Below are 22,623 nucleotides of genomic sequence, written 5' to 3'. Positions count from 1 at the left end.
CTGTGGATGCTCCCACGGCATTTCCAGGGGAGGAGAAAAGTCCTGAGCTACCTTGATCCCCCTCAGAGAGGCGAACGATTCCTGGCCGGGCCTCAGAGCTATGATGTCTCCTTCCACCAACAGGCTAACTGGCAGGTTGACCAGATGTCCATCTCTGTATGCCCAGTGCAGGGACCAGGATGGTGCAAAGGGCATGTGGAGGTCTGGGTACATGGCATCCGGCCACTTGATCTCCTTGCCATCCCTGAGCGCATCTGACGAGAATGGAAAGAGGAAAAGCACCTCACCCACAGCCCCACACCCCAGCCACCCGGCAGCACACACCGTGGAGCGCGGCCTTCTTTCTCCTTCCTTTCCCAGAAGGTTTGCCGCAACCCACACCATTCACTCCGACTCGCCCAAGGCCACCTCCCCTGTGAAGCCTTTCCCACCGCTCCAGCCCGGGCACCGCCAAGGCCTCTGAACACCTGAAGCTCTTCTTCTTTGTAGCCCCGTTCCATTCAAAGACATTTCATAACCATGGCCAAGGGCTTTGAGGGGTGCAAAGATCAAAGAAGACACAGTCCCTGCCCTTGAGGAGCCATAACCGAAAAGAGAGATGCATGTGGGCAGATAACACCAAAGCAAGGCAAGCATGTGCTCAGAGTGTTAGGAAAGATCCCAGTGCTGCAGGGAGCACAGAGGAGCTGATGTGATCAGAGGTGGCTTCAGGGCAAAAGGGTGGGTCCTGAAGGAGGGGCAAGATCTTCAGTTAGAGCCGAGTGAGGGAGGAGCAGGGCAGGCAGGACAGCAGGACGGAGGCACAGAAGCAGGGAAGTCCACAGTGGTTTCAGGACTGGGGAGTCGTTTTCACGTGAGGGTGAGTAGCAGGAGAAGAGGCTGGAGAGGAAGGTTGGAGCCTGGGCCAGAGTTTCTGGGATGCTTTGATGAGCAACAGGGAGCCATGGATGCTTCCTGAGCAAGAGACTAAGCTCTCGGAGGGCAGGGCCCATCTTTCTCAGTCACTTCCTGTGCCTGGCACATGGCTGCAACTCATTGGTCATTTCAGAATGAAGCAACGTCTTCTCACTTAGCATTTATTTATTTATTTATTTATTTATTTATTTATTTACTTATTTATAATAATTAAAAAAATTTTTTTAATTTTAGATAGAGAATGCAAGTGGGGGAGAGGGGCAGAGGGAGACAGGAAGAGAATCTTAACCAGTCTCCATGCTCAGCACAGAGCCCGACATGGGACTCGATCCCATGACCTTGGGATCATGACCTCAGCCAAAATCAAGAGTCAGACACTCAACCAACTGAGCCACCCAGGCATCCCCTCATTTAGCATTCAAATGTCTGCTGCCCAGTACAGTTAGAGAAAGGTCTCAGACAACAGGTGTTTCTCTTACAAGACCACATGCCCTTGGGAAGTGGGAACCACCATCTCTCAGAAGAACCTAACACCCCCGATCCATAGCTGGGGTGTAACCACTACCTGAATGAAAGGACAAGCAGAAATCTGACTGAGCAACTCCCTTCTTTAGGATCAGGGCTGCTCCATTTGGGGCTCCCGGCTCCGGGCCCCCACCCCTGATTCTTGCAGGTCTTAGACTTCTCTGGCCCATCTTCCCACCTGCCCTGGCCCAGTAGCACCGGACAAGACAGACGTGGAAGGGAAAAATCTCACTGTTCTCCTGCCAAGAGAGGGTCTTCTGTTAGTCTCCCACCGTTAGCAAGCCTGCGTGCCGTGCCCAGGCCAACACCTGCATGCGCCTAGGTGTCCCTGGCTATCACTGTCCTGCTCAAAAGAGGGCAGGTGAGCCTTCTCACTCTCTTGACGCCAACAGCCGCCAGAATGCTGACCACCCGTGTGCCAGGCTCCTGGCTGGGACTCGGGAGAAGAGCTCACAGGGCTCCGATGCATCACGCCTGGCACGCCTGACCCCTGGCCTCACCTTGGATTCGGTCAATGATCCCTCGGAGCCTCCGCTCTACCTCCCTGCGCTTCAGCCGATCTTGCCGCCCGATGAGGATGAGGTTGAGAAGGAGCAGGAGGCAGAGCGCTGAGGCGCTCACCAGCTCGGCCCCGTGGCTGGCAGGAAGGAGTGAAGGGGGTTCTAGCAGGGAGAGGGGCCCCCCGCCCCGGCCCCTTCTGGAAAGCGTGTCTGGTTCTGGTGCTGACAGCAGCCAGCCAAGGGACTGAGGATTCTTAACAACCCGGGCGGGGGGCGGGGGGGGGGGTTGGTGCAGACATGCTAAACCTGAGGCAGGGGTGGGGCGGCTCGGAGGAGGGAGGCAGCTCACCTGCCCGCCGGCTGGCCCCCGTGGCAGCCCAGCAGCAGCAGCACCGCCAGCAGCATGAGCGAGGCGCCCGGCCAGTGGAAGCAGGAGCAGCGGTTACTGTGGTGCAGGAAGCTGCTTCTCCACATCTCCTGAGGAGGTGAGGAGGTGAGGAGGTGAGGAGATGAGGAAGGGCGGCGGGGAGCGAGGGCCCGGGGAAGGAGCCGGAACGCAACGTCCTGCTGGAATCTGGCCGCCTTCCTCCCACAGCTGCTTGACCCTGCCCCAGCCCTCCGACCGACTGGCTGCCCCCCCCCCCCCCGCGCCCCCCTCTCCCCCCCAGGGCTGCCTCGGTCTCCTCCCGGGCTCCTGCGCCAAGTGCACCCAGGACATGAGTCTGCGAGGCAGCCCAGGGTCACGGGGAGAGTCACGGGCCTCCCACGCCTCTCCGCCATCCCACTCAGGCTCTGGGCTCCCTGTGAAGAAGCTTCCTTCACCTTCCATGTGAGACATTTCTTCCGTTCCTTCAGGTGTCCTTCCAGCACCGCCTCGAGCTGCTCCTTCAGGATGCTGAGGGCCTTCCGGGTGGACAGGCCCAGGGCCAAGGGTGGCTCGCCCTGGGAGGGAAGCAGAAGGCCCTCAGCATCTCTCTGGGCACCCCCCCCCCCCAGTCACTGCCTGGAGTGGCCTTCCCTCATCCCTCCCCCCTGAATCCTCCCTCCTCTTCCTCCACTAGTCCCAGCCCTCAGGGTGTTGGCTCAAATCTCCACCACGTTAAAAATCCCCTACTCCTCAAGGCCAAGTTTAAAACAGAAACAGACCCGCAACTCTCTCTACTCAGGGTTTCCTAACCCACCTTCCAAGGCCATCGGCATCTCCCCACCCCTCGCACCGATCTGGCCCCTCACCTCCCCTCTACCTCTGCTGCCGTCTTTATATTTCACAGGCCGAAACATAGTGTGTTTTTAAGCAGGGAGAGGATAACTAACAAAGAGACGCTGTCTCTTCATTGTTCCTAGTAAAAGCATTAAGAAAAAAACCCACGATCTTCTGTTTCCACCATTTCACAGAAGGGAGGATGCTCCAGCATCGGGAAGGACACAATCTCAGACAAAAGACAGCTGCTCCCAGGAAAGGGACGATTGTCACGTCACCGAGGGTGGTGGAACGGGGCACGGATGGATGGGGGTGGTCCTGGGCAACACTGGGGACCACCCACGTTGTCCTGGGTGACCCCAGCCTGGCCTCTTCTTATTGACAGCCCCGTTCCTGGGTTTCGCTCCTGTTTTCTCCTTCTCTGACTGGCTTTTCTTTCCTGTCCATCTAACCCCACAGCCCACCCTAAGACATCTCGACAAATTCATATAAGTTTCCAGGGCAACCTCAGCCACCATCATGGAGTAGTTGCTCATCACCACCAAGCTTACAATTCCTGAAGTTTACCTCTAGCCTGACCACTGCCCTGAATTCTGGCCTGTTTACTCAACTGCTGTACTGCTGTTTCACAGGGCCCAGGAGTGGTTTCATCCAAAACCCTGGAATGTGGCCCTTCCGGGCCCAGACAGCACAGCTCCTGCAGTGACCCCCCTCCCCCCAGCCTTACCTCCCCTTCCCCCCTCCAGTCTCTACCTTATCCAAACCAACTGTGACATCCAGCCACAGTAGCAGACATCAGATCAACTGACCGCGTTTATCTTGCCAATCAAGCCCAAACTCCAAAGCATGATCTGTGATCTGCTAGTTTCTCCAGTCCCCTTTCCGGCATTTCTTCCACTCCTGACGCAAGCCATGCTCTCCTAGCTGATGGGCGAGTACCTTTCTGCATTTTCCTACCAACAACACCCTGCCTGCCCCAGACAACTCTTACTCCCCCTTCAAGACTCAGCTCAAAGATCACCTGCTCTGGGAAATTTTCCCAAAACCAAGGGCTGCACTTACAGGAGAGGTTTGTATTCCAATAGCACACTGGACAACCTGGCTCACAGTCTGCATCACGGAGAACTGTCATTATAGATGTACGTGTCTGGCTCTCCCACCTGGCTGTCAGTTCCCTGAAAACAGGTCTGAATTCTTCCATCTCCACACAGCCCTGCAGCCAACTGCTAAGACAGGGCCTGGCACACGGCAGCAGCTCAGTGAACGCTTGCTGAGTGAATGCACGCACGGATTCTGGGATCCCAGTGACATCTCCATCAGGGGTTGTCAGCCCGGGATCTCTAGCAGAAACACCTGCAGCTTCTAAAAAGGTGGATGCCCAGGTCCCACCCAAATCCACTGAATCAAAACTTCAGAAGTTGGGATTGATGCACACATTGAATCTGATGCACACATCCCCAGGTCGGGGGTCCTGGGAAAAAGAACACCCCCGGGGAAAGGAGGGCTGGGGGAGAACTGGGTCTTTCCCAGGGCCATCCCAAGAGCACCAGTGTGAGCTCCCACCAGGAAAGGTTCTTGAGTAAAAGGAGCAAAGCCCTAGACTTGGGCGTCAAGAAAGGGACTGAGGTCATCTACTGAGTCTTGATCAAGGGTGGCTGAGCTGGTGACGCCCTGGCTGCCTCGGCCCATTGCCCTCCCCTACTCCACACCTGCCTTCCCTGGGGTCTGCCCTGGCTTTGCCCACTAATGTTCCAGACTTCCTCCTCTGTGCCTCTCTCCATATCCAGCCCTCTCCTTGGCAGCCTCGTCTTTCACAGGACACACGTCTCCATTACTAGAATGGGATGCTGCACGGGGGCAGTGTCTCCCGGCTGCAGACCCGCCCTGGTAGGACCCACCTGAGTGGAGCCCCCACACTGGCCCATTGCCAGCTTTCTCAGTCCGAGAAATTAGGACGGGCTCCAGAGCAAACCTGGCCCCAAGACTTCCCAGATCCCTTGCCTAAATCTCCCCTAATCCCCACTCTCCATGCTGGCTTTGGGGGATTATGAAGATAAGAGCTGCTTCTTCCCAGAGGGGATAACTGGGTATTTCAGCTCAGGAAGAAATGGCCCTCTGGGCAGAGGGCCCGTACCCTAGCATGGGTAAATACTATACTCCAGAGCATCCACCTCCCTCTGGCAGAGATCCTGGGGCCTTCCTGAAAAGCCGGGGTCCAGGACAAATGAGTGTCAGGTAAGGCTGAGGTCTGTACGTCTGCTTCCCTGACTCCTGCACGGGAGTGGGGGAGGGGAGGAAGAAAGGAAAAGGGGACCCGAGGCCTTCTCATGTCTAAGGGACTGGCCCAGGGGGTGACGCCTGGGCCAGGGAAGAAGATTTGGGCCAGGGAAGAAGAAGTTGGGTACACAGGGCCTCCCACACCACCCCTCCACCCCTGCCCACTTCTCCCCCAGGAGCTTTATGAGCTCCCTCTCCGCAGGGGGAGATGTGAAGCTTCCCAAGACGGACTTGCCAGGGCCTCCAGGAACGCTGCAGTGAGAAAACCTCCCGGAGGCAGGGAAGGGCTGGCCTGCAGAGGTAGAAAGGCTGCCGCCAAAGAGATGGGGATTGGGCAGGACAGAGGGAGGGCTGGATAAATCCCAGGGGGCTGCAGGTCACGTGGGAAGCTGCTGGGTCTGGGATGTGGACCATGCTCAGGAAGGCAGGCAAGGGCTAAGAGGAGCAACCAGGGAACCAGGGTGGCGCCCCTCCTCCAGCCAGGCTTTTAGACTTTGGACAGCCACAGTTCCCCTCTGCTTGCCCTGTGGCTGTCCTGACATCCGCTGCCTCATGCCAGGTGCCCCCAAACCCAGGGCCTCCCCTTCCACAACCCAGAAACCGATTCCTTTTCTCTCTGCACCCGGCTTCCTGGGACCCGCACACTGCTGTTCTCCAGGCGTCTCCAGGTGTGGGAGGTATGGGCCAGAGGGCAAAGTGCTCCTGGGTCAGGGCCAGCAGAGGCCTGCGGAACGGACTGTGTGTGTCTGCCCACGCATGTTGTGTCTGGCCAGGAACACCAGCTCCAGACTGGCGATTAAAGACAGCACAGCAGAGCAAAAGTAGCCATTCTGTAATTACATGCTTCCCGAAGAAAGTGCCTGCCCGTACAGGTAGGCCCTGGGGCGAGGACACAGCCTTCTGGGCCAGCCTCCTCTGCCTGGCCCCAGCCACGCTCATCTAAATGCCACGGCCCCCTCGCTGACACGGAACAGCAACACCTCACCCTGTCTCCAGCGGGAGAGTCCCGGTTGCAGGTAAAATCACTGTTTTCTCTCACGGCACCTTCCCTGCTGCAACGTGAGAGCCAAAGCCAAGGAACTTGGCGGAACTTGGGCATCTTCAAGGGAAATTAAGAAAGAGCCACGCGCGAGCTGGCCCTGCCGGCCTTTCTCAATACACGAGTGAGGCTGGGCACCAGCGGGGGGGGGGGGGGGGTGGGGGTGGGGGGGACCCTGTACACGGATGCGTATGGTTGGTTTGAGAAAGAAGGACCTGACTCGTACACACGCCACCCGAAGGTCTGCTTTTCTTGTCCACAGGGCCAAGAAAGCTGCCCCAGCCTTAAGTACCCACAGGGAGTAAGAGATTCTTCCTGCTTCCAGATGCTCAAAATCTGCCACTCCGCCCCACCGCCAGACACCTCCCAAGACGTTCCCAGGGTGAGGCAGGATGGCTGGTCGAGATCTCTACACCAGAGGCAGGCTCCTGCCTCCCCACTCACACCGATGCTTTACAGGTAGAAGCAACCCCATCCCGCCATTTTAAATGTCAGACTCAAGTGGACCCAACAGAGTAGCTTGAGCCCCTACAAAACCCAGGCTCAGGGGATGCTGGCCACAAACGCCCCTCATGAGCTGGACTTCTCCTGCCTGCTCCGTCATCAAAGGGGGGACACGGGGAGGGCATGGGGCTTTAAAGGAGTGGAAGGGTGGGGAAAGGACTCTATCCATCAAATCAGAACTGTAAAAAACCCGCTACTGAATAGGACCAGATCTGCAGGGCCTGACGCAGAGCATCTGGGTCAGTCTAACAAGCCTTTCCAGAACTAACGCTCCTGAGCTCTCCTGCACCACCTCGGTCAGGTTTCCCAGGTGGCCCGGAGCCACAAGTCCCTGGCCCCCAGCCCTTGTTCTTTCAGGACTCCTCACAGGTCCACACAGCTGCTCTTTTCCTTCCCACTCCACCTATTTGGGGAGCAGAAACCAGGTCCCAGAGGCTCAGGTAGATAGGTTACAAACGTAGACGGGGACCCTTAGCCTTGACAACAGCAGATAGCCACTAATTAGAACTGGCTGGCCCTTGAACCGAGTCCCCAGGTCACAGCTTTCTTAGCCAGTGCAGGTGGGGAAGGGACCCACATAGTGCCTAAATCACTGAAGCTGGTCCTTTTTAGGATAAATCTCTTCTGAGCATGGCCAGACACAAATCAGCCTTGTCTTCAGCCAGGCAAAGCAAAGCCTCAAGCTTCTTCCTCTTCCGGGCGCATGCTGACCTTGGCACTTCAACCCATCGACCCATCTTCTTCCTCCTGCGACCACCCAGACTGAGGAAGAAATCAGCCTGGCCCTGGTTGCTCCCACCTCAATGACCCATGTGATCCGGGGGGGAAAAAAAAAAAAAAAAAAAAAGCCCCCTTGCTGGCCCCAAGGAGGGGTGGCTTCCAGGCCCAGGGCTTCCCGTCACCTGTGCATGGAGACCCAGGTCCCAACATAACTCGATAGGATGCCCCACTGGGACACTCAGCTCCAGTCCTACTCTGGGTGCCTCGGAAGCCTGGCTGGCAGCTCCCTGGACACACGGGCATTGTGATTCCCATTCTCAGCCTCCTTCCTCAGTCCCAGCTACCTCATAATCTGAGCTGCCTGCGGTTCGGCACCCACCTTCAAGACTGGCGCAAATTGCTAAGTCAAAGCCGTGCACCCAAAGCTCTCGAGAACAAGGCGTTTGTAACAGAAATGTAAAACCAAGTTGGCATATACTCACTTTGGTGCATTTGCCCCGATGGGGCATCCATAGCTCTGTCTGCTTAAAGAGCATGGGGTAGAGCCTGAGCCACAGAAGTCAACTACAGAACTTCCACCGCCACCCTCAAGCAGAGAGGAGAAGAGACAGGAAGGGGGAGAGGGAGAGGGTGAGAGGAGAGAGAAAGAGAGGCGAGGGCTGGGGAGCTAGGAGCTGGAGCCGCAGCGGATCCGGATCCGTGCAGAGTGGAGCTTCAGCCTGCTGATTAATTCAGCCTATTTCCAGTCACGCTGCAGATTTAGGGAGGGAGGAGGAGGCAGTGCTGCAACACCGCCGTGGGAGGGAGGGAGAGGCGAGCAGGGGGGAGGGAGGAGCCGGGCTGAGAGGAGAAAGTTTGTAGATGCTCTGCCAGATGCCCAGGAGCTCGGTCCATTCATCAGAGGCCACCGAGAGGTGAGTGGAGGGGCACCCGCGGTCAAGGGGCTGTGCATGCATGGGGAGGAGAGGCCGTGCAGGAGGTGGCTGCTGGAACCTGGGGGCAACCGTGGCACCCAGGGGTACCTGGACTCTCTCCCCAGACCACCTCTCCTTGGCCCCCAACTCACTGGGCAAGGTGGGCGCCCGCCATCCATGAGAGCTCCCCCAAATCACTCAGAGACTCCCCGAACGGAGCCACGCCAGCAACAGCTCTTCCCACAGTTCTAGCTGCAGGAAGGAGGGGAGGGGGGACTTGCCAGTTATTAATAGCAGCACATCCGTGTGGAGGGGAAGGACAGGCCATTGAGAAGCCTGGAGCAGTGGCTTCTAAGAGGCAGAGCAGGGGGCCCGCAATCAGGCGGAAGAATCCAGTGGAAGAATCCAGCTGAAGGGGGAGGAGCCAGCAGACAGGAAGGGCTTCTGAGGATTCCAATACCTAAGACCTAACAGCTTCCCACCAGGTTGGGGCGAGGAACCCCAACAGCAGAGATGGGCCAGCAGCTGATAATCACGCAGTCACATTTAGACATACCTGCCAAAGAGCTTCTGGGACAGGAGACCCCTGCGGACATGGGCCCTCATCTCCCAGCCAGTGACCTGGGGCTCCACGAGCACTGGGACCCCGAATTTGACACACGGGCAGCTCTCAGCGCAGACCCTCAAAAGGCCTTGGGAGTGGACCACAAATTTCTCAGCCTGCGTCCAGACCACCTTTAGGAAGGGGCTGTAAAACCCCAAGGGAGAGGAAGCAGCCCAACAGGTCCAATAACTAGAGAGCCTGAACACTTTTCTCCAGGGCCCTGTTTCCTAGACAACACCAACAACACCATCTCCACCATCTCCAGCTGCAGGGAGGGGAAGAGAGAGCCTCGGCTGAGTTCAAGTCCGCCTCTCTCCTCCCCCCACCCAGCGCAGCCCCCTCCCAGCCCTCCCTCCTCTGCCAAATCCAGATCTGAACAGGAGCAGAAAAGGAGGGGCCAGGCAGTCTAGAGGTTAAGGGCGGGAAGCCTCCGCGAGGTGCAGGCCAGGGGGTGGAGGAGGCAGCAGTGCAGTGGGCTGTAGCCTTAGCAAACCGCCAGGAAGAGACTGGCATCCCCCTGTCCCCTGCTCCCAGGAGACACTTTCCCTTTCTGCTTTCTGCCAGGGCCCTGCTCTGTGGGCACCACAACTAAGCAAGCACTCTCCCTGCTGTGCGATGGGCCCTGGAAAGAACAGCTTCATAGGGTCTAAGCCAGCGGCTCAGCGGGACCCCAATGAGGCCCTCTCCCACCCCGCCCCCTGCCACACTGCCAGCCTCAGCAAGTGAAAAGGGATCGCTGCACCCAAGAAACAGAAGCCCAGGCGCTCACTGCCACAGCACCTCCTCCACAGCGGACCCGGAACGAGGAGATAAGGTTCTGACGGGGACAATGAGGACCAGTAGGTCATGAAGGGGAGCGGGGGGGAGAAAAAAATCAACCGGCAACAGCCAAGCTGATCCTGGGCTACAGCCAGGGGACGACGGGCCCTTTCCATCAACCTCTGCCATCCAGCTCTCTTTGTTTCCATGCCTCCGAGAAGCCCTGACTCTTGGAGGCCACCCGGGGTGAACTTTACAAGCCCACGTATACAACTCACGAGGAGGCGCTTCCGGTAGAAACCGTGTCCAGTTCTATTTCTTAACTGCTTGTACTGTCAGTTCCTCAGCTGGACTGTAAGTGTCTCCAAGCCAGGGGCTACCTCCCCACGGCCTAGAGCTCCACCAACCCAAAGGAAGGGTTCCATGAATGCAGCTGATGATGTTTCTAGGACAGGACTCATCTCTCCAGAAGGACAAAGACGAGAATAAAGAAAAATTCTCTAGGAAAAATGACCCCTGAGACCTAACCATCTTGGGCTCTCAAGTGTTCTTACTCAGGCTCGAGAGAGAAGCCAGCCCGCTGGCTGGATCACAGAACTTTATTTCCCCAACTCACTAGAAACCTGGTGTTTCAGCAACACGCTGGAACCAGAGGACAACACCGTCCTCTGTTTTGAGACACTCAGCCTCACCCAGGCAGGCCACCACGTCACGCAATATCAAAGCTTCAAGGGGGGGTGCTCCCTGGAATTGAACAGTGCACAGCTCTTACAGCTGTATACAGCAGCCTTGCAGCCAGGCTAGTAGCTTTCCCTCTGTGCCAGTCCTACTAGGATGGACCCCTGGAGAGCAGCCAGAGGTATCTGTGAACAGGACGCTGAACATACCTGCTTCAAGTTCAGGCCTACAAGCTCTTCCACAGCTGGCCCAGAAGCATGTGAAGCCTGGAGCTGAATGAGCCAGCAGTCAGCCAGGCTCCACCAGGGACCCAGCGTGCAGACCCACAGCTCCCTCTCCAGACCTTCCAAGATCTCTTTGGCAGGAAGATCATTATCCATAAGTTCAAGCTGATAAATATTTCCTAAGCCTTTGCTGCATGCCAGGCTCTATGCTAGGATCCAGGGACACTGGGATCAAGTGGGACAGACAGATTGTTTCAATACCGTGTGGTGGGCACAGTGGCGGAGGGACTATGACTGCTGGAAAGAGGGTCCTCTGGAGGGGAGGGAGGACTTATCAGGAGAAGGTGATGGCTCTTGAAGAAAGAATAGCAGGAGTTTGTCAGGAAAAAAAAAAAAATAGGAGCTTAAACATGGACGGTGTGCCCAAACTCTGAAGCATTCAGAATTACTAGTGCTAAAGACCACGGCGGGGGAGGCTAGGGACACTGGGCCAACAGGCAGCAGTGGATTATGGAGGGCTCTGCCCACCACACCCAAGGTTTCAGCAGGTGGTGTGGACCCACTGGTGACTTTTAAGCAGAGGGGACAAAAGGCCATCTCTGCATTCTGGATACCTTCGTCTGACAGCAAGTGGAGGAAGGAGATCAGAGACAGAGGGACCCGTGGGAAGCTGTGGCAGAAGTCCAGGCAAGAGACGGAAGGACCTCTGCCGGGGTGGTCTCCGTCACGGGAGAGGGATACTCTGATTGACGGCAGACCGATGCCAGGAGGAGGCAGTGTACCTGGAGGCTGGGAGGTGTACCTGCGTCAGGCAATGAGGAGGAAGGGGGGGGCCGACCTCGCAGATGCCTGGGCCTCCTGGCTCTCACCTCCAGCTGGTTACGCAGCTGTGTTTGGAGTCTGACTGGGGAGCTCTTCTCTAACCACAGAGAGGGTGCCCAACAGTACTCAACATGGCTCAGCAGGTTGGGGCAGAGCCCTACAAAGAGCAAACCAACGAAATTACACACCCCTGGGCAAGAAGTGGAAGACTGGCTTGGCGCCAACCCAAATCAGAAACCTGCTCCCATGCCGCTGCGCTAACTGGTCGACCCCTTGTCCTGTGCTCCCGGCTCCCGGAGCGCTCCCCAGCCCAGCGACAGCACCCTCTCAGGGGGGGTCACCATCCCGTACCCCAATCCTCAGAGCCACACACCCCCTGTCACTTTTGGCTTAAAGCCTCCCCAGTGAGGACCCCCCAGGCAAACACAAGTAGGGAGAGTCCAACAGAGGCACACAGACAATACCCATAAGGGAACCGAGCATGGCCTACCACGTGCTTCTCCTTCAGATCCATGGGCCCAGAGTACTGCAGGCATGCCCAGATGAATGTGATCACCCCCAAAAGGAAGGCTCCTCCCCAGCATGTACAAGGCCCAGTGACTCTGTCACAGTCACGGCATCTGGGGAGAAAGACGGAAGAGATCCCGTGAGTCCCGGTTGTTGAACAAGCAGCTACTGAGAAACACGATGGTGTCGTTTATACAACAGAGCACTACATGGGGAAGACTTGACCCCTGGGCACCAGAGCCCGGCCGGTCCTGCCCAGGCCACGCCGGAGGGGTGAAGTTTCCCCTCTGTGAGCCCTCATTTTCGGAGGCACACTATGTTTTGCTCCGCATGTACTCTAACTCACAGACTTCCAGCAAGCAGGAAAAACGTTGATTTCTCAGCTTTTTAGAAAGTAAAGATTAGGGATACCCGGCTGGCTCAGTTTTGAATTCGAGCCGCACGTTGGGTGTAGAGATTACTTAAATAAATAAACACTTAAAAAAAAAAAAAAGATCAGGGAAAGTCATTCATTCATTCATTTTAAGAATAAATAAAAGTTAGGGGGCGCCTGGCTGGCTCAGTCAGTAGAGCATGCAACTGCTGATATCAGGGTCGTGAGTTCAAGCCCCACACTGGGCATGGAACCTACTTAAGATTTAAAAAAAAAAAAAATTTTTTTAACAAATAAATAAATAAAAGTGAGCATTAAGGTAACTGGAACCCCCCCACATGCCCACAAACACGCCCCCCCCCACGTACATGTATGCCCGCACATACATGCCCACACACGTGTCCACACACACGTGCCCACGTGTCACGTAGCCGAACCTCTCGTGTGCTTTGCTGATAGGGCAGCGCTCAACGGGCACCCGGGCACACACCTACCAGGACGGGTGATCCGATCTCGACGACAATCTGGAAAATGAAGACTAGCCCTACCTCCCCACACAGCCCCTGACTGTCACCCATCCATCCTGGCAGCCGGCACACTGTAAAGGTTTCAGACCAGGGAGTGTTTGGGTAGGGTGCCACTGAGTAATCTGGTTTGGTGCCCAGTGACTCCTTGTGGAGTAAGCACCAACCTGCTGACTAGGGCAGTTCTTTCTGGGGTCTGTAGCAAAGCCTTGTTAAGAGGAGCTGGTCAGAAGCCCGGGAGAAATGATCCATAAAAGAGCTGTCTAGAAACAAAAAAAAAAAGCTGTGTCCAGGGGACCCCAGCCAGGAGGCCTAGGCTCTGCAGTCACCCACTCCACTCTAGGACCCCGTGTGATTCCTCTCATGGCAGCACCAGGGATGACCTCACGCGTCTGTGCTTCCACGCCTCTCCCTACGCCTGCCTTTGCAGCCGAGGCTTTCAGAGCGGAGTGAGCCAGCCCCCGAGGGTCAGAGACAGACAGTGACACTGGAAGTGGCCTCGCAGTGCAGTGACATTTGGTCCTTGGCAGCCAACTGAAATGGGATCCTGAGCGGCTGAATCCATGTCTCCCCAAGGCCGCTCTGAGTCACGCAGCCCAGGCCATGTTTACAAGTACAGCGTACAGAGCAAGCTCCCCATACGCCCCATCCCAGCAGGGGCTGGATGAGGTAGTTGCCACACAGAACAAGGCACCAGAAGCCAGATGGGGATTGTGCTTAACTCCTTCTGCCAACACGACGAGAGTGAAATAACTTTGCGGCCAGCTGGAACCACAGTGTTCAGAGAGGGCAGCCAGGAGAAGGACATTTTTCTAAGAGTCTCTGTTTTCCCATCATTCCATACATGGGATTCTGGGAAAGAATGGTCCTCAACTGCCTGATCTGAAACCAGCAGCTAGATCCTTAAAGGGCCAGTTCTCCCCCTCGTCCAATGTGAAAGAAAGCACAGGCTTCAAAGCAAAATACCCCTGGTTCAAATCCTGGCTCCAACATGTATCAACTGCCAAATCACCTTGGCAAATTACTTGTCTCTCTGAGCCTCAGGGTCCTTGTTCATAGAATGATGCCTATTTCACAAAGAAGGAACAAGAATTACATAAAATATTATATGCAAAGGGTCTAGTACAGTATTTAGCATATGGTAGGTGTTAATAAATACTTGCCATTACTATCACCAAGAAAGAAGAAATATGAACAAAGTGCCACCTAGATAAAGAATAAAGACTCAGAAGTAAGGAGAACAGGGGTGCCTGGCTGGCTCAGTCAGTAGAGCATACAACTCTTGATCTCGGAGTCATGAGTTCAAGCCCCACACTGGGCCTAGAGCTCACTTAAAAAAAAAAAAAAAAAAAGGAAAAGAAATGAAAGGCATAAAGATTGTAAAGAAATATGTGAAACTGTCTTTATTTGCAGAAGGCTAGATAATATAGGAAAAAATTCTAAGGAATAGAACATATAAGTGTGCAAGGTTACAAGATACAGGTCAAAATACAAAATACAAATATAAATTAAATTTGTACGTGCTATAATGAAATATAGAAAAATAGGACACTTTCAATATCACTTACAATAGCACCAAAAAAAAAACCCCACAAAAATACTTAGGGATGACTTTTTAAAATATATATGTAAGGGGTCCCTGGTTGGCTCAGTCAATTAAGCATCCAACTTCGGCTCAGGTCATGATCTCACAGTTTGTGGATTTGAGCCCCACATCGGACTCTGTGTTGACAGCTTGGAGCCTGAAGCCTCCTTCAGATTCTGTCTCCCTCTCTCTCTGCCCCTCCCCTGCTTGTTCTCTCTCTCTCTCTCTCTCAAAAATAAATAAATAAACATTAAAAATTATTATATATGGCCTATACACTATTGAGAGAAATAAAGACCTAAATAAATGGAGAGAGATACCATGTTCATAGACTGGAAGACTCAATATTAACATTTAATGTTTAAATAATTAAATGCTAAAATTTATATTAATATATTCATGTTTATCAATATTAATACCCATACATACCCTATTGGAATGCCTAAAATGAAAAAGACTGACAATATTTAGTGTTGGTGAGGATATGAACCCATAAATTGTTGATGGGAATGTAACATGGTACAATCACTCTGGAAAACATTTTGGCAGTTTCTAAGAAAGTTAAGTATACATTCACTATATATCCTAGTAATGAAAACATACTTCTTCAAAAAGAACTGTATACAAATGTTCATAGCATCTTTATTCAAAATAGCCAAGAACTGGAAACAACCCAAATGTCTGAACTGTGGTATATCCATACAATGGAATTCTGCCCAGAAGGAGTGACCAAACAGAGGAGTGACTGATACATACAACAATGTGGCTGAATCTCAAAAACATTTGCTGAGTGAAAGAAGCACAAAAGAGCACATAGCATATGATCCCATTATATAAAATTAAGAACAGGTGAAATTAATCTATGGTGACAATAAGCAGGGAAGGGGTTGCCTAGGGTCATGGGGAGGGAAAGACTGCAGAGGGCACAGGGGTCTTTTGTTCAATATCTTGATTGTGGGTGGCAGTTACGAGGGTGTATAGTTTTGTCAAAATTCTTTGAACTACAGGGGCGCCTGGGTGGCGCAGTCGGTTAAGCGTCCGACTTCAGCCAGGTCACGATCTCGCGGTCCGTGAGTTCGAGCCCCACGTCGGGCTCTGGGCTGATGGCTCAGAGCCTGGAGCCTGTTTCCGATTCTGTGTCTCCCTCTCTCTCTGACCCTCCCCCATTCATGCTCTGTCTCTCTCTGTCCCAAAAATAAGTAAAAACGTTGAAAAAAAATTTAAAAAAAAATTCTTTGAACTACATAAATAGGTGCATCCTATCTTGTGGAAATATTGCGTCAGTAGAGTTCATTTCTAAAAAGTAAGGTGGGATCTGAGATCCAACTAATCAGCTCTACCAAGCTCTAAAATGCCTAGCACACAAAAGATATGGTGGATATAAAAGAGAAGGGTTGATGAGGGAAGTGAACATTTATCAAGTGCCTGCTGCACATAATAACTGTATATATTTACTAAGCGTACGGAATGGTCCTGCTTTGACAAAAGTCTAAGATATGGTCCCTTCCATAGAGGGATTTATACTATAGCCAGGTTTTGAATATTATGAGAAAACATAACTAAATATTCACACTGGCATTGAAATACCAAATGAGAATTGCAAATGGGGTCTGGCGGGGCCAGGGATCCCTTCCTGGAAGAAGCCAAGACCCAAGTGGTGCACTCAGGAAAGCTTAAGGGTGAGAAGAGGGAGAACAAGGAGTCTCAACAAAGGCACCAAGGAAGAAGTGGACAGAGCCTTTTTGAAAGACGGTGATCTGATCTGTTCGATTAGAGCAGAAGACCTAAGTAAGAGAGAAGAAATGAAAGGCCCCATAGAGAGGGGAATCAGGAGCTGAAATGCATAGGTGCTTGAAGGCCAAAACAAAGTGACCCTGGGGAGTCGCTGAAGGCTTCTGAGCAGGTCCCAGTATTTTAAGAGGGTAGAGAACGGATCAGAGGGGGAAGGGAAAGAAATTACAGGCAGAAGAGGTAGACGAAAATTACAGTAATTTCGGTTTGCCATGATGAGTATCTAGACAAAGGCAGCATAGTAGCCATGGAAACAAAGGGACGGATGCTTCCTGGTGCCAAGTTCAGATCCGGCATCAAAAAGAGCTAAGTGGATGCCCAAGGTTCAGGCGGAGGGCGAGCTGAGGAGTTGGCTGTCCTTCTAATCCCTTCCAATACAATCTTCATTAGCTCTGCTTATACTCTAGCCATACCCAACACCCAGAAAACACAATGCGGGGGACTTGTATTCAGCTGAATAGCTGTGCCCAAAGGGTACTAACTGATGGATTGATGTTCAGCTGGAAGGAGGTTTTTAATAACAAGCCTCAGGGTTCTCTCCTTGGTGGCATCCTAATCAATATTTTTATCAATGACTTGGGTGAGAAAACAGATGGTGTGCTAATCTCAGATAGCATAAATCTGGAAACAAGATAAAAGTCAAGATCCAAGAAGATGTCAACAGGCTGCACCTAACAGATTCAATTTAACTGTAATAGATTCGATATTATGTCCTACGCTGAGGTTCAAAAACTATTGTATAGGGGCGCGTGGGTGGCTCAGTCGATTAAGCGGCCGGCTACTGATTTCAGCTCAGGTCATGATCTCACAGTTCATGAGTTTGAGCCCTGCATCAGGCTCTGTGCTCATAGCTTGGAGCCTGATTCGGATCCTCTGTCCTCCCTCCCCCACCCCCGCCCCCTCTCTCTCTCAAAAATAACTAAACATCAAAAACTATTGTGTAAAACTACTCTAAGTGGCTTAATTAAGTGCAATTTCAATACAGGTGACATGGCCACCCCAAGCTCATTCCAGTTAGGCTGCATTAACAGACATGTTAATTAATCAACATGCCACATCCCCCAAAAACAGAGAGGTAAGTCTGATTTTTGTACCTATCGGAGCACACCTGGAATATTTTGTTCATTTGCCCATCACGCACACTGACAAAAGTGGGGAGCTTTCTGACAGCAGCAGAAAGGTTGAGGAAATTCTGATATGAGAAATGCTGGAAAGGATTAGCCACTTGGCAAGAGCCGTCTAGAAGGACACAATGGCTGCCACATGAATGGAGGGCCAGACTTACTCCAGGGGGGACAGACTGGGACTCAACATGAGTGGTATCTTTTACAAAATTAGAACTGTATAAAAAAATGGAACAGGCTGCCCTGAAAGGCAACGAGCTCCCCAGCACCGGAAGGATCCAAGCAGAGGCTGGGAAATTATGGAGCTAATAAATACATCAGGGAGCAAATAAGAAAGGAATAACCTTTTATAATGTCTTCTAACCCTGAGAGATCAAGAAATCCAGCAGCTTCTACATATGAAAAGATGCTCAGTTCCACTTGTAATAAGAGACATTCACATTAGACTACCGCAAAAGAACAAAGTTTGGAAGGCTTTCACCATCCAACTTCAAGGTTTGTAAAGCCACAGCAATCAAGGCAGTGTGGTATTGGCCTGGTAATAGAGAATCCAGAAATAGATCCAGATATATTTGGTCAATTGATTTTTGAGAAGGCTGCAAAGGCAATTCAGTGGAGAAAAGTCTTTTCAACAGACTATACTGGAAAAATTGAACATTGAGATAAAAAAAAGGACTTGGAAATACAGCTTGCACTATATACAAAAACTAACTAAAAATGGATCCTACACCTAAATGTAAAAATATAAAATTTCTAAAAGTACATAAAAGAAAATCTTTGTGACTTTGGTTTAGATTTCTTTCCTCTTTTAAAAAAAATTTTTTTTTAATGTTTATTTATTTTTGAGAGAGAGAGACAGAGACAGAGCACAAGCAGGGGAGGGGCAGAGAGAGAGGGAGATGCAGAATCTGAGGCAGGATCCAGGGTCCAAGCTGTCAGCACAGAGCCCGATGTGGGGCTCAAACTCATGGACCACGAGATCATAACCTGAGCTGAAGTCAGACGCCCGAGTGAGCCACCCAGGCGCCCCAAGCATCCAACTCTTGATTTTGCCTCAGGTTCAAGTCCCCTCGCAGAGCCTGCTTGGGATTCTCTCTCTCCCTGTCTGCCTCTCCCCCAATCATGCATGTGTGTGCACGTGTGCACATGCACTGTCTCTCAAAAATAAACATTAAAAAAAAATAAAAAAGAAAATGATCGATTTTATCACAATAAAAAAAACCCCACCAACTTCTGATTCTGATTTTGCAATTAGATCTGGCTTATGTTACTAAGCAATACTCCCCCTTTTGAGTTCCATGTCAACTTCAGGGATATTTATGCTCTTTTAAACACATCTTTGATTTTCTCTCCAGTATATATCTTTTCCAAGTACTTCCCAATATTTTTCTGTTCACTTCCCTACTAAGGAATATTGCTATCATGAATTTCTTTTTCAAAAGGATCCTGAAATTAATAAAACTGGGTTCAGGGGCACCTGGGTGGCTCAGTCAGTTAAGTGTCGGCCTTCGGCCCAAGTCATGATCTCAAGATTCACGAGTTCAAGCCCTGCATCAGGCTCTCTGGCTCTCTACTGTCAGCACACAGCCCACTTTGGATCCTCCTTCTCCCTCCTTCTCTGCCCCTCCCCTACTCTCTTGCTCACTCTCTCAAAAATAAATAAACATTTAAAAAGAAAAAACAACTGGGTTCATATAATTACACTGAGATTTCTGGTTTCCCAAAGGCTGCTGTAAGCCCTGGAAGGGTCTCCTTCCCTTGGGCACCCCTGACTCCCCCACCACTTTGGTCTTTGGAGCTAGGGAAACCCAAAGCAATCAGCGTGAGATGTGCCGAGCTTGAGGCAGGCATCAGGCCGGGTTTAAATCTGGCCCTTACCCTACTTGCCACACCATGTGACCAATACTGTTTACTACTGTCTCAGCAGCCACAGGCGAAGCTTATGACTATACAAACCCCTGATCACCAAACCACACATTCTGGCTGGCGCGTCAGTTCCGGAAGAAAAACATTCCTGTTACAGCTTTGACCTACCCTTTAGCTCACCTGTGCTACTAGAGACAAATGCAGGCTTGGAAACCAGTGTTCAAACAATATTTTTAAAGGAACCTAGCTTTTAGGTAAAGAAAGACACTCTCAAGGAAACAACACTGACACGATAACAAGATAAAAAATATTGACACACATTTACCAGTGGAGAAGTGCCAACCGTGACCTGGGACTTTCTCACTTGGAACACCAGGAATGGGTTTAGAGGTTTTGTGTCTTTCCAACTCACTACTGTGAGAGCTCAGACTCAACTCACCAGGTAAGGTTCAGTAAAGCCTTGGGCTTAGGTAGTATTTACATTAGCGCCCTTCCCCCTCCTCATAGACACTGTTTCCCAAGCCCAACATTAGGGAAAGGGCAGTGGGACAGAACCAAAGTACTGTGACCTTCACTTCTCATTAGTTCAGCAGGAGTTAAGCTTTCCAAAAGGCTGATTCTCAACACTTGGAGCTGGCACTCCCTAGCAACTTCTCAAAATAGAATTGTGAAGGGCTTTCTGTTTTCTTCCATCTCACCGCCCAGCCCTGGCTCTCCCGGTCTAATCTTCTGATGTCGGGTCACCACAAACAAGGGGCAGGGTAGAGGGGGGGGGGGGGGGGGTGGGGGTTCAAGGACAGTTAACTCTCAATTGTTTGGAGGCTGATTATCAAGGGGATGGTTTGTACTTCACCTCCCCGGTCAAGGAAGCGGCTCCGTGGTATCCACCACTTTCTCTATTTGAAGTTCTAACAAAAAGAACCAGTGAGCAAGGATGTTAAAGCTAACAGGGCGGCCAATATAAGACTTGCAGATAATTTGTGGATTTTATTTGAACACGCTGCCCCTGTTCCAGGGTTCATAATAGGCTACATTCTGATGTGTTCTGATCTTTAGAGTGATTTTCAAACTTTTTTATCCCATGGACCATTTTTATTTGACTCTTCAGATGATGTGCCTTATCTGTGCCATTGCTTAAAAAAAAAAAAAATTAAAACCACCTGTTGGAATACGAAGATCAGCCCTTCTTTTGCCAAGATTACCACAGAGACATACCACAGTAGTATTTCTTCTGCAGTGGTTCCCAACGTCTTTCTGCCTCTACACTGTTCTTATAGGAGACATATCCCTGTCAGTAACACTACAATAACACAACAGTTCCGCCAAAATGGAGGAAGAGGTTACGATGCTTTGCCTCCATCCCTTCCTGCTCTCTCAACTGAGAATCACTGAAATCATTTGGCTCCATATAGAAAGACCACAATAAATATTAATGCAAGAAATCCGCCAGTGAACTACCTGTTGGTTACTTACAAATAACAAATGCAAACATGTATTAACAACCTAGTAAGCGCTGGTACCTATGCTATATATACACCTATCGATAGAGATCCTCCGTATACTTTCTCGTTTAAGGCCCTCAATCACCCTGCAAGAAGCTCAGAGAAGTTAAGGAACTTGATTTCTCAATCTCGCCTAGGAAACAACTGGTGTAGTGGATAAAGAACTGAAGCATCTGGACCTCAGAGTTCCAGTCCTGGCTCCAGGTGACCTCGGCCCCGCCCCTTTGCCCCTCCCAAAAGTTACTCTCCACCTTTGTAAAATAAAAACATTACAGCTCCTCCTTCCCCACTTCCGTCGTCGAAGGGTGCCCGGGGAATAACTGAAGGATGTCACTGAAGCTGAGTGTGTGAACAAAGCATGAGAAAACTAACATCTCCAAAGCTAAAATTACATGCCTGAAGGGAAACAGATTTCAGTGCAAGGCTTCCTCCTTTTTTTTTTTTTTTTTTTTTTTCTCTAGAGCCACACAAAAACTCGGAAGAGAGGGTGGGATGTAGCAGCACGTGACCAAAATCAACGAACACGCCAAAGTGCAGCCTGTGGTTCCACACCAATGAAAGGGCAAGGTTTCCCTGGCATCTGGCACCGGGCACCCGGCAGGGGCTCACGCCGTGGCACGCGAGGGACTGCGAGACTGGACTTCTGGGGTGTGCGGCAGGGGAAGGAGGGCACAGCACAGCAGTCGGTTTGCAGGATGGCAAGTACTGTGTTCCTATAGTTGCTTCTAAGGAGTCTTTAAACGTTTCTGGAAAGACGGAAAGAAAAGAAAAGAAAAAAAAAAAAAAAAAAGGCAGGGCATGCTCAAACTGCACCGTCGCCGCTCAGGGTTTAGCCCCATCCGGTTCCATCCACCTGGACACGGGACGCGGTCAGCACGAGGGCCCGGGCAGCAGCAGAGAGCGCGCGCAGCGGGGACAACGGTCTGAACTGGGGCTGGGGGTGTGGGCCCCCAGAGGCCTGTAAATACACTGGGCTTCGGCGCTGGAAGCCCCCCTGCGCCAGGGCCCAGCCACCACAAACCTGGGACAGGGTTCTTTGTGGCAGGAGGCTTCGATCTGACGCGGGACCCCCAAGGGGCCAAGCCAGGACCAAGGACAAGTGTAAGCACCTGGGGAAAGGAAATGGCCAGGAGCTGGAGGCAAGAGCCCGTCCCTTGACTCCCCCTTCGAAGAGATCCCCCGAGGCCATTTCCTGGGTGCAGACCCCAGACTCCTCTCTCCTTGGCCAAGAATCCAGAGGACGTCGAAGGCCGAGCCCCACGCCCCCTTGCTTCCCTGCTCCCCTTGCTTCGGGCCACTGGCCTTCTCGTACTTACCGGGGCCCAGGGGGCTGTCTTCCTTGCTCGCGTCCTCTTCCCTCCCAGCCCCCTCCTCACTTCACGTCCCCTCCTCCAGGGGCCGCGGCCATGTCCGTTGCTGGCAACTCTAAGGGGGCTTGCCTCCTTTCTCGGACAACAGGGACGCCGCTAGCAAGCTAAAGTTCTGGGCGCCGATTGGTTGAAATCCGAGACGGGTGGAGATTCCTGGCTTCTTATTGGCTGCACTGCGCGCTAGACTGTAGCTAAAATCGTCCCTCTGGGAGCCTGGCGGAATTAAACGCCGAGTGATGCGGGCAAGAGAGTAGGAAACCCCTGTCCATCCTTGGGCATGGTGCTCTGGCGCTTTCAGG

At 52.1% G+C, this 22,623-nt stretch overlaps 1 protein-coding gene across 17 annotated transcripts in view; it reads right to left on the bottom strand.

Moving 5' to 3' along the window:
- The window catches only part of TMEM94 (transmembrane protein 94), a 33,830-nt gene extending 11,416 nt beyond the window's left edge, over positions 1–22,414 (bottom strand). For 3 of the 17 annotated variants that reach the window (XM_043585265.1, XM_043585268.1, XM_043585266.1), the window contains exons 1-7: positions 22,271–22,413; positions 12,173–12,302; positions 11,730–11,839; positions 2,763–2,882; positions 2,290–2,417; positions 1,941–2,077; positions 52–254 (exon numbers count right to left, since the gene is read on the bottom strand). In XM_043585265.1, coding sequence (XP_043441200.1) covers positions 52–254; positions 1,941–2,077; positions 2,290–2,417; positions 2,763–2,882; positions 11,730–11,839; positions 12,173–12,266 — 792 coding nt within the window. In that variant the 5' untranslated portion in view covers positions 12,267–12,302; positions 22,271–22,413. Of the gene's footprint in view, positions 1–51; positions 255–1,940; positions 2,078–2,289; positions 2,418–2,762; positions 2,883–8,163; positions 8,435–11,729; positions 11,840–12,172; positions 12,303–21,975; positions 22,064–22,270 lie in introns of those variants that run through there. The other 14 variants (XM_043585261.1, XM_043585264.1, XM_043585280.1 and 11 more) reach the window with 10 other exon arrangements.
- Between the last annotated feature and the right edge of the window lie 209 nt (positions 22,415–22,623).

The sequence above is a fragment of the Prionailurus bengalensis genome, chromosome E1, assembly GCF_016509475.1.
Source record: "Prionailurus bengalensis isolate Pbe53 chromosome E1, Fcat_Pben_1.1_paternal_pri, whole genome shotgun sequence".
In the NCBI taxonomy this organism is placed as follows: domain Eukaryota; kingdom Metazoa; phylum Chordata; class Mammalia; order Carnivora; family Felidae; genus Prionailurus; species Prionailurus bengalensis.
This window is presented reverse-complemented; position numbering and strand designations above follow the sequence as displayed.